The sequence below is a fragment of the Theileria orientalis genome, chromosome 1, assembly GCF_000740895.1.
Source record: "Theileria orientalis strain Shintoku DNA, chromosome 1, complete genome".
In the NCBI taxonomy this organism is placed as follows: domain Eukaryota; phylum Apicomplexa; class Aconoidasida; order Piroplasmida; family Theileriidae; genus Theileria; species Theileria orientalis.
Genome location: NC_025260.1, coordinates 1 through 11,725, shown reverse-complemented (window position 1 = coordinate 11,725; position 11,725 = coordinate 1). Strand labels below are relative to the sequence as shown.

Here is an 11,725-nt window from a genome sequence, read left to right as displayed (position 1 = left end):
TTGTCTTAAATTTAGATGGAATGAAAATGTGTATATTGTCCAGTATCACGTTTTTAATATGTTGGGTTTAATTGTTTACATACAACCTAATGTATAACATATAATCGAGTCTGGGCTCTAAAAATGATATCTTTGGGCTAAGACTATATGAAGATATAAGATTACTCGGGGATTCATGGATGTGGCTACTGCCGCTATCTTGGTTGTTAAAAATGTGTAGCTGGTTTTTATATACTATTTTCACACTAGTAGATATCAAGTGATTATGGTCTAGATAGATGTAAAGTTTATTTTGAAGTTGGAAGGTTTTGGTTTATTAAGATTTTCTTTTAAATGGTTATTTTAAGGTATTCTTTGTATTTGTTTTTATCACACATCCACACACACAAACTTTTTTTATCTCTTTTTAAATCACACTTCATTATTAAAGATCTACTATTATGTTTGAATCTGTATTTATAAGCACGATGTGTTAGGATAAATCGACATTTTATCTTTGCAGTAATAGTTAACTATGTACAATTCGGTTTTAGTCTTGTCGTTCCCTGCAACGGATCCTTTAGTAATTATGTTAAACTGGCGAAATGTGTAATGATATGTTGTTGTGGTATATGTTGTTTTGATATACTCTTAAAAGTTTTTTGTGGTCTTAAGCCTATCTCGGGATTATGTGTATGAAATCGACATTAATAAAATAATGCCAATAAAAAACGTGATTAAAGATTTACGATAATAATTTGAATTAATATTGTCATTGTATAGTAGCCCAGTGATCGATCCTTTAGGGTTTAATTCTTATTTGACTCTAAGCTATTAAACATCAAATTTGTAACCTTAAGACCAGATTACTCTTTAATAGCTCATGAAGGTTTATCTAGGTCTAAAATTTTGATGTATAACAGTTGAAATATTTTCACCTTGTTTTAAGTTTAACTGTAAAATATAATGTTTTATAAGTTTACCTACTTGAATGATCATAATTTTTAATTTAGTTTTCTTGAGTTATATATATAGTATATAATTTATGTTTTTAGGTATATTTCTAGACGGATTTCGAGTTTATTTTGATTAAAAAAAAGACCAAAAAATTAATTATAACACATAAATGATTCGCATCTCTAGGGATAGGGCAAATCGATTAAGTACAAAAATTCATTAAATTTACTTGTAAATACCCTCTAGTTTTTAACTTAAATACAGTTAAGTTCGGAATGGTTTTAACTACAGATCCACAGTTTTATTTTAATATTATAAAAATAATCCTTTAAAAGAATGGTGTACATATTTATTTACAATGAAAAACATTTACACATTCGTTTCATATTTATTGTTTAGGTTTTTTATTCAAAAGACTATCTGTTTGGAATTAAATATTGGCAAAATCGCAGACTATTCTAGTGGATCTAGTCAGGTTACCGTAAAAAAAACGACAGAGTTACAAAATTTATATACACATAAGTTTTCCAATCCAGTTTTATTAAAAGACATATATAATGGAAAGGAAAGACTGTATTTCGACCAGCTGCTTGTGAGCGACCAACTTTTGTTATCTGCATCTGTCGTATGGTCGTTTGAAACACCTTCCATTATCCAATTAAATTTAGAACAATCTTCTGTTTTACTTATAAATGAAAAAGAATCATTGGATGTTCAGGCTATTTTTTCTAAAAAATTAGTTACAAACATAAAGCCCAGAATCCATTCAGATATTGATGCAATTGTTGATATAAATTTGTCTAATATTGCTGATTATGACAGTAATAATTCTAAAGTTTATGTTACAAATCTGAAATTTTCAGAAGATAGGTTTAAAAGGTACACATTAAGAAATTATAACTTGGAGTCAACAAGATTAGGTAAAATATTGTATAATAATACAGAATTGACAACTAAATTTGAAAATGATGTTAAAAGGTCTACTGAGTCAAATTTGGACATTCCATACAAAAACAATGTATATTCAATACAGGTTTATGCATATAACAATTTTCCTCTTTTAATAGAATTTTTGTACACATTTGACAAAAGACAATTTTATGGCTACACACCTGAGGAAAAATGGCATCACGTTTACTTTCCAGCTTTTCACGATCCTTCCTTTTTAGATTTCTTGTATGATAAACTCAATTATTACGCTTGCAAGAATGGGTTCAAATATACTATAGACATCAATCAGAAAACAGATACTAGTGATCGTTCCTATCAAATAGATAATTACTGTATAGGATCAGAAGGAGTAGAAACAGTTGTAAATAATTTAAAGTTAGCATCTTATATCAACGAAATAAATATAGAACGTGTGCATAGGTGCTTTGAACACACTCCATCCAATGATAATAAATTTTTTATCGACCATTTGATGTATAATTCAACTGTAATACAGTTGAAGGACACACCAAAAATCACAAAAAGTGTCAGAGTCTACCAACATCTCAATCACGAACCTTATTTAATAGTTTTTGTAGACTATTTGGACAAGCTTTATCATTACAAGTTCCAAAATGGAGAGTGGAAAAACGATGATAATCTTATATTACTACTGGATAAAACGAGCCGGTACGAAAAGAGCCTTGTTACCTCAGTTCTTGCATCAGCAACTCCCTTAACATTATCTCAATCCAATTACGAGCATCAGCCAAATGAAGTTGATGTTTTCCTTGAAAATTTCACACCTCTTGAATCATCTGGATTTAAATGCTATTCTCAATCAATTCAACCTAACGGATCTTCAGAAAGTTTACAATTAAGAGTATTGGTTCCCACCAGTGCCGGGGAAGGGAAATATACGGAGATCTCATTTTATAATGACGAGAAAACCAAAGAGGAATTCATTTATTATTCAAAAGATTTTGGCAAAGATAACAATAATAAATTATACATTTATTACTCATCTCCAGGAAATCAAGTTGATGCTAGACCCATGTTACTATGCTACGGAGGTAAGGCCTATAGGCCACATAGCTTGGATAAATATTTTCAAGAATGGGTCCGTGTTAGTTCTATTTCTCACTGCGAGGCTCTAGTTTCGGGAAGTGAAGTCAATAAGTTGCTTGAAACGCTCGTTCAAGTCAGCGAGTTGCTAAACCCAGTAAATATAAAGCTTTCTGGCCAGACTGCGTATACAGTACACACATTCAATGGAACCCCCGTACAGAATGTGGTTAGCAAAACGGCCGGCACATCAGTTACTGGCTGCAAATTCTGCTATGATAAATATGTTCACACTGCTAAACAGGGGTACAGACTAGGAAATGTGTCCTACGATGCAAGTTGCATCAAATTTGGTACCAATGAACGTGACGCAAAGTGCATATCAGCAACCACAGCTGTAAATCCTTACACCACCGCCTCCGAGGTGGTGACCTACTACTTCAAAGATGATGCTGATTTCAGCGTGCCACTGTTGGTTGCTGTCAAAAACGACAATAGTTATCGGCCATATTACATATTGAAGTCAAATACGGGCCCAGCCAAGCTTTATCAAAAGGTCGATGAACAAATTGACCTTGCCAATTTTGAAGCACTCGGTGAAAAACTGAATCAGATACGTCATGATTTTGCCAATACACTCCAGGTTATAATCGGCAACAGGCAGGGAGACGGCGGATCTAAAACTTATAGAGGTAAAATTTACGAAGTTAGCGGCAGTCAAGTACAGGGCGGTCCTACCTTACCAATATCCCTGTCTGATCCAGTAGAGTTGCCAGGAGAGGGTGAATTTAAATGGTTTAAGTACTATGAACATCGACTCGACGGAGAAACGGGAATAAATGCCATTGGCGGCTTACGGCTGTTCCTTCGCCAACCCCGAAGTAGCAACGTTATAGAAATAAAGTTGTACTCAGATTCGAATGGCCTAACGCCCATAAACAAGATCTATTACAACACTTGCAAGGGGAATGTTCAAGTGTATTTCAGCGAAGATACGGACGAAAGGCCTTTGCTGGTCTGCTATGGAGGCAAAGCCTATAGGCCTTTAAACAAAGAGAGCTACACTACCAAATGGGTACCTGTGGATACTATTACCAAGTGTCCCTGCGAAACAGGTCAAAATTCTACTTTATTGGAAGAACTTCGTAAAACATTGCTGATGCTGAACGTGATTGAAACCTACATAATTCCAAAAGCAACCATTGAACACTCTACCTGCAAATTGTTCAAATTTTACAGGAACCAGCTAATGTATGACAAGATCGGAGATATTCAAGTTTGCAAGGATGCACAATGCAGTAACAAGGTGATACTGAGGGAAGGAGACCACAAAAACTACATGGTCTACTCCCAGTATCTCTACTTCAACAAATACGATATGACATTCACACACCCAATTATGTTAGTGTTATATTGCGAGGAGAAGAATCGTCAGGATCACACAAAATACTACCGGTTCTCAGAATTTGAAAGCGATAAAACCAACACCAGCGCCAAGACCACATTTGGGCTCCCGGCGTACCCGAGCGAAAAGGAGTTTTTGTCATTGATGATTGCGGACAACGACGCAGTTCTCGGCAGCATAACTTACCAGATCGACCACAAGGACAACACCTACAACAGTTCTAAGGTAAATGTAGAAAACACAACCAATAATTCAAATAAAATTAAGAGCAGTGGCTTTATGAGATATAAACACACACCTAAAGGTGGAACCATCAAAAAATCCTATATATTACATAAGCTCAACATTTTAACGCAGTGGAACACCAGCAACAAGAAAGCAGTATCTATTGATAATGTACAAGGAATTATGATAAAACAAATTGATGTCTTTTTTAGCCCCGAATCGGACGAGGTTCTATTGGTCGGATTTTTCCATAATAATAAGGTTGACTATTTTTATCAAAAACTGTACGAAAAAACCGCTATACACTGGGAACCGATAAATGAAAACGCCATAAATGCGTTTTTAGGAAAAAATATCAATAAGGCCAATATACACACCCATTTGACTAACAATGACAATGAGGTGATGGTTCAATTGTTGAACAAGTTAAAAGAAACAGCAGAACAAACATATTACAAATTTGGTCTGGCCAGCAGCCCGAATGCCATTAACACGTACCAGAAGCCAACGAGTGGTGAGGAGTATCCTCCATGCAAGCTGATGCTCAAATATGAGTTTACGCCAGCGAGCCAACAGAGTGGAAAAAACATTACTGTGTTGAAGGCTGGCAACGAAAAGCTCACCCTAAAGCCTGACGGAGAATATGCTAAGATGGTCTACTCACGTTCCGAAGTCTACTATAACAAATATGATGAGACAAACACTCCCTTACTAATCGTTTTATACTTCATCGGTGGCACAAAGTACTATAAAATGTCCGGCTTTACAACTGACAAGGCTCAGGGCAAGAATATATCCGCAATGGACAATTACACTGACGCACAAACTGTGCTAACACCCCTATTGGAGGAGAATGACAGCCTCAGTAGCCTGATTACCTACAGAATAGATCAAAAGATTGACAGCACTGCCCAAAATAATTACAATGGCGGCAAGATCAGCCTAGCTGAGGAATCGGTTCAGGAACTCAAACAGAAAGGGTTTAGTAAATACACTCACAGACCTACAGCCAACAATAATTCCAAAAAGGCCTGTGTAATATATAATGGTGATGTCCTGCTGAGTCAGGATGAGAGTGGAGCAATGGTTGTAATTACTGGGCTCCAAAATATTGTCTATAATAGCCTTAGTGTTTATCATAGTAATAGAGTTATGTTGCCCCTATTGGTTCAATTTACCAAACAAAACAACAGTGTTGAATATTATTACCATAAAAAGAAGAATGGCGAACTTTATTGGCAGTTACTGGATCAGAATGAGTATAGTAGCCTATTAGGCCAATCTATTGTCAACGACCAAATAAACTCCAAACTTACTTCGGATAAAAGTGTATTGGTGAAGTTGTTGCAAAAAATAGAGTTTTTGGCCCTCAATACAATAGTATTATTAACAGAAAAGCATGATGCATATGATAATAATACTGTATATGAAGCCATTAAAAAGACTAATCCCGAACTTATACCGAATCCTCAGCTCACAAACATTCCGACTAATCCAATAGCTGTCACTAAAAAGGAATCTAATAAGTTAGAAGAATTAGGATTCAATATGTACCAACACGAAGTTAGGTTTGGCCAGGAGGGCGGTTCCCTTAAGGAAAAAGATAAGATTGAATTGAGATTTTTAATACCAACTGGTCCGACTGCAACTCCTTCTTACACCGAAATTTCCCTGTATAAAACCAGTTCTGATACTACAAGCCCACAGAATAGAGACTATTTATTTTGTGCAAAAATTGAAACTGAAGATTCCAGTACCGCTGTAGTTACTAAGTATTATACGTATTCATATGGAGATGATCCGAGTCCTTTGTTGCTGTGCCATGAGAATAAGGCTTACAGGCCACTGAATAAGGACACCGAGCTTACCAAATGGGTTAAAGTAGATTCAATCGAAAGTTGTAAAATTGACCAAACCAATCATAATCAGCAACTGCTGGATGTTCTACTTAGCGAGCTCAAATGTTCAAATGTTGTCAACTGGTCCAAATATCCAACTCAGTCCCAGATTGACTACTCATCTAATTTGTTCGTGCCTTATGTGTACCAACATACCATTCCTAAGCCTTGCGACGTTAACGTATGCAAAGAAGAAAATTGTAATACGAAGCTAGTTTTACAAAATGATACTAGTGATAAAAACAGTTCCATTAACAAAGAGGAGGTGTACTACAACAGATATCATACAAGTCACAACAAGCCATTACTGGTGTCTATAAATTTTAAGAATAATAGTATCGCAAAAAGGTATTATAGGCTCTCCCGATTCGACACTGATATAAGCTCCGGTAAAAACATAAAGGATCTGGAAACTTATACTGATGAGAAAACAATATTTGACCATATGATTGCAGACAATGATACCGCTCACGACACGGTGACTTACCAGTTGGACAAAAAGGACGACAATTATAACAGCAGGGTTCAAGTGGCACATAGCACTAATCCCGTCCAAGGGTTTACGAAATACACACACACTCCCAAAAATGCAGCCAACAAAACTTCTTTTGTAATATATAATTCTAACATTCTGACTTATTGGAATAGTAGTGCGAATAAGGCAGGAGCAATTAACGATTTCCAGAATAAGATATTGAATACCGTTAATGTTTATTTCAGTAACAAGGTTGGTGTCCCCTTGCTTGCAGCCTTTGAGCTCAAAGACAATGCTAACGGTAAGTAGCCTATATAACTAATACGTTTATTTACTAACTGATCAAGATCCTTTATCAGTTGTTATATATCCATACGCACACGTACACGTGTCTATAATTAACTCCCTAAATTCTTAATTGTGTGTATATAAATTGTTCAGGCGCCTCTAGGTGGGAATATTACTATCAGATAAAAAAGGAAATGGGTATGTTTTGGCAAGTATTAGATTATACTTCCTCCAGAGAGTTGATAAACGTGTCTTTCAGCAAGGAACAGGCTCACAGCAAATTGGCCGATAAAAACAACGAACTCCTTATCAATCTATTGCGCAATCTCGAATCGAAAGCAGTGTACACAGCAATCGCACTGATAGACAAGCAGGCTCAATATAATAAATCTGACGTAGATAGCGCCCTTAGGATTTTATTGCCCCAAATACCAGATCTTAGCAAAACGACATCTGCGCAGCCTCAAAATATACCAGTCAATGCAGTAGACATCCCAATCTTAACAGCTTCCAATTTCAAGTGCGTTTCACAAACCATTAGTGCCACAGGAACCGACCAGATCAAGTTCTTAATACCCAGTATCAATGTTACTTTGAAAGGACAAGGACAAAACTATACAGTTACAAACACCCCTAAATACATTGAAGCAAATTTCTACAACAGTTCAGGCAACATCAAAATAAAAACGACCTATAAGAATGGGTACAACCATTTGTATGTTTATTATTACGGTCTAGATCCCAGGCCACTGATGTTGTGCTATGAAAACAAGGTTTATAAACCTTTAAGAACAGGCGACCCAGAGCGCAACAATCAGGTCAAGATAGACTATGCCAAGTGGGTAGAGGTTGAGGGTTTCACTAGCTGTGTCAATACGGGAACCGGTTCTAGCGACTCTAATACGCAGAAACTATTGGATAATCTAATTTCTATAGCTGGCTACTTGAATCCAGTGCAGCTCTGTCTCGATACTGTGCCCAAAAATGCCAGATCCGAAATATCAAGTAATAAGGAAAATGCCTCTGCCATATATTCCATTCATGATTATGTTGTTGAGAAAACCATCACCATTAAGATCACTAAGACCACCGTAAAATCATACAAAAGGCACACGTATGAACACAACGGGCTGCAGGGTGCCAATGATAGCAATGGATTCACGCTGGGTGATGTTATATTCAAAAGTGCCCATGGAGGCTATAACGCCTACAAAATCAACTATGTTACGACCACACAGGAACCAGCCAAGAAAATGAGACATTTGGTCAAGGTCACGGGATATTTCCACATGTTTGACTCTGATTTCCAGGACCCTCTGCTAGTAATCTTGGAGTTCAAGGACGGCACTGCTGGTACTGCTAACACCAATGAGTACTACAAACTGACTGTCAGAAGTAACGAAGTCCCTGGAACTATGCAGTGGGACAAAGATGATACTGTTGCAACGATTATGGGTGATCAGAGCCAACTTCTTGAGTTTTTGAACAACGTCAGATATAACCTCAAGTATTCTGCTAAGATCCAGTTGCACTTCACAAGGCCCAGCTACCCATTCTCCGCAATAAATCACCAAGGCACAACCGAGTATACAACTCTATCTGGGACCCAGACGAGTGTCACCGTATCCAAAGAGTCTTGCCCCGGGTTCGAAAACAGTAGTTTTAAATGTTACAAACAAGCGATAAGTTCCGTGCAGACTAGTCACTTGTATTACGTAACTGCTCTGAAAATGTCACTGCCCCGTAGGGACCAAAAGGACGCTGTGATTCAACTGTTTGACGAAACGGGTCAAACTCCTATAAATAAATTGGTTTACGATTATGCATATGGCGACTTATATGTCTACTATTACCGGAACTATAATTACCCCTTGATGTTTTGTTTGCACGGAAGTGCTTTTAAACCTCATGATAAGAACAGTTACGTTTCCAAATGGGTTAAGGTTAAAGAAATCCAGAAATGTGATTGTAAAACACTTACACAAGATGAAACTAAACAATTGGTAACCACATTAACTTCTGTTGCTCAATTTACGGGTATTTATACGGAAAATGACATACAACGTGCCAAAAATATACTAGACTTGTCAGTCGATGATGAGGCCATGAAATACATAACAGATCCTTTCAGGATAATAGTTATGGATAACGTTCCATACCCAATTGACACATTTAAAAAGGACCGAGAAACTGAAAAACATAGAACACTCAATAAAATTGAGTTTGACACCGATTATCATAGAAGCTACTATCATATGAAATGGGATTATGCTAGAAATGCTAAGGATAACGTTTTCTACGCTCAAACAAACCCTGGCTATGCATTTAACAGGCTGAAACACCACAGATATGATCTATACACATTCCCAACGGGCGTGTACCCTCATAGAATAGAGTGGTATAAGAGAGAATCAAATAAATCCGACATTGTAATACTCGTGTTCACTAACACACTGTTTGTGTACAAGTTCAGGATAGTATATACTAGTAGGCAATGGAAACATGATACTCTTAAATATTGTCTTTCCAGGTATGACTATTTTTTTGTAGGAGTTGAGCCAGTAGTTCCCAATAATCGCCAAGAGGAATATTCAAGATATTGTGAACGAGTCAAGTTTATTAACAAGCTCGACTTTGATTCATCCATGCCAACCAGGCCGAAAACTAGCAAAGAAGCTTTACGCTACCTTCACGAATAACAATCACAGATGCGTAGGTAGAATGGTGGCTTTAAACGAGTGACTTTGTTAAAAGCTAATGTACCATAGGTGATTTGTGTTTGGTCAAAGATTTATAAAATTAAATCTTTATTGCCAAACTAGGGGCAATTAATCACAGATGATACATATATTAGTCATTAAAACTACTGGAAGATGTGTAAAGTTATGTTAAATTATCACTATATATTACCAGTTCACTTGTGTTTTTCATCAATGTCAGTCCATTCACCGTTTTTAGTTTACCTTATAACCTAAGATAACATATTGTCACCTGGTACACCGGGTAAGCCGAGTGGCAATACCCATCTTTACCGGGCGTCATGTCCTACCATACCAGCCGTCATTGGCTCGTATACGCCTTTTATCACCCTGTTATATGGGCTGCCATATCCGTGCCATATGGGCTTCCATACCTTGCCATACGGCTACTATACCCGGCCATATGGGCTTCCATATTCTACCATATGGCCATATGGGCTGATGGCCACCTGTCACCCCTATATATATACCAGGGGTATGCCATGGCCACCCTCACCACCCGTATATATACAAGAGGGGTATGTCTCAGGGCCACCCTGGCCAACCTATATACGGTAGACCCTGCCACCTGTATATACACTAGGTGTACTACATGGCACCTACCACCCGTATATATACAGTTGAGTGTCTCAGTGGCACCACGTATATACAATCAAGTGACCTGGGTTGCCATGACCAGTCAGTGGCCAACCGTTACCTACCCTTACCTATCATGGCCATCCGTACCCTCACCCTGTATATACATACCAAACCCTATGAGAACATGCAAAACGTGCTAGAAACATGCCTACCCCCCAGTTATTGGAGTCAACGGTTGCTGCCATTATAATATCAGTATAGGTTTATTTGAGTTGTTGATCCATGTTATTGATAGTTGTATGAAAAGCGTATGAGGAGCATAGGACGGGCATATGAGGGTTCCGTAGGCGACTAGTTGTTACTTAGTAGGTTCTTAAGAGGCGACAAGTGGGCACAATTGCTGACTTAGTAGTTATTTAGTAGGTACTTAAGAGGCACATAGTAGTCACCATGTGGCTACTGATATGACATTTTTTACTTTGTTAAGACACTGATACTACCGAGAAGGCACTGGTACTACACTAACAGGACACCTACGACCCTGATAAGGTACCGTCACCATGTGCAAGGGTTGTATATCATGCCGACAGGGTACATAACACACCGATATCACTCCCTCAGGGTACCAAACATTAAGATAACATGTCAACACCATACTTAACACTCTGATACCATGGCGATAACATACCAACCACCCAGATATAGTACCTTCATTGTACCAAACACTAAGATATCATGCAAACATCACCGATAACCTTCAGATATGTTACAGTAAGAGTACCAAACACTAAGATACCATGCAGAAACCATGTCAACACCATGCCGAACACACTGATATCACTCCTTTAGTGTACCAAACACTAAGATACCATGCAGAAACCATGTCAACACCATACTTAACACACCAATACCATACCGAATACACACATAACCATATCCAACGAGCCGATATGACTCGAACAAGCTGACACATGACCTCTAGGGCAAGTTTAGGGTTTAGGGTTTTAGGGTTTAGGGTTTAGGGTTTAGGGTTTAGGGTTTAGGGTTTAGGGTTTTAGGGTTTAGGGTTTTAGGTTTAGGGTTTTTAGGGTTTTAGGGTTTTTAGGGTTTTAGGGTTTTAGGGTTTAGGGTTTTAGTTTTTAGTGTTTTAGGGTTTTAGGGTTTA

At 37.5% G+C, this 11,725-nt stretch overlaps 3 protein-coding genes across 3 annotated transcripts; all 3 read left to right on the top strand.

Moving 5' to 3' along the window:
* Positions 1 to 1,294: 1,294 nt before the first annotated feature.
* TOT_010000003 (conserved hypothetical protein) lies at positions 1,295 to 9,921 on the top strand (the record flags this gene model as incomplete). The annotated part of the gene is made up of 2 exons (XM_009690540.1): positions 1,295 to 7,235; positions 7,376 to 9,921. The coding sequence occupies 2 exons, from the start codon at positions 1,295 to 1,297 to the stop codon at positions 9,919 to 9,921; spliced, it is 8,487 nt and encodes a 2,828-aa protein (XP_009688835.1).
* A 341-nt stretch (positions 9,922 to 10,262) lies between these two features.
* TOT_010000002 (conserved hypothetical protein) lies at positions 10,263 to 11,221 on the top strand (the record flags this gene model as incomplete). The annotated part of the gene is made up of 2 exons (XM_009690539.1): positions 10,263 to 10,703; positions 11,048 to 11,221. The coding sequence occupies 2 exons, from the start codon at positions 10,263 to 10,265 to the stop codon at positions 11,219 to 11,221; spliced, it is 615 nt and encodes a 204-aa protein (XP_009688834.1).
* A 136-nt stretch (positions 11,222 to 11,357) lies between these two features.
* On the top strand, positions 11,358 to 11,528 carry TOT_010000001 (hypothetical protein; the record flags this gene model as incomplete). The annotated part of the gene is made up of 1 exon (XM_009690538.1): positions 11,358 to 11,528. The coding sequence occupies one exon, from the start codon at positions 11,358 to 11,360 to the stop codon at positions 11,526 to 11,528; it is 171 nt and encodes a 56-aa protein (XP_009688833.1).
* Positions 11,529 to 11,725: the final 197 nt, after the last annotated feature.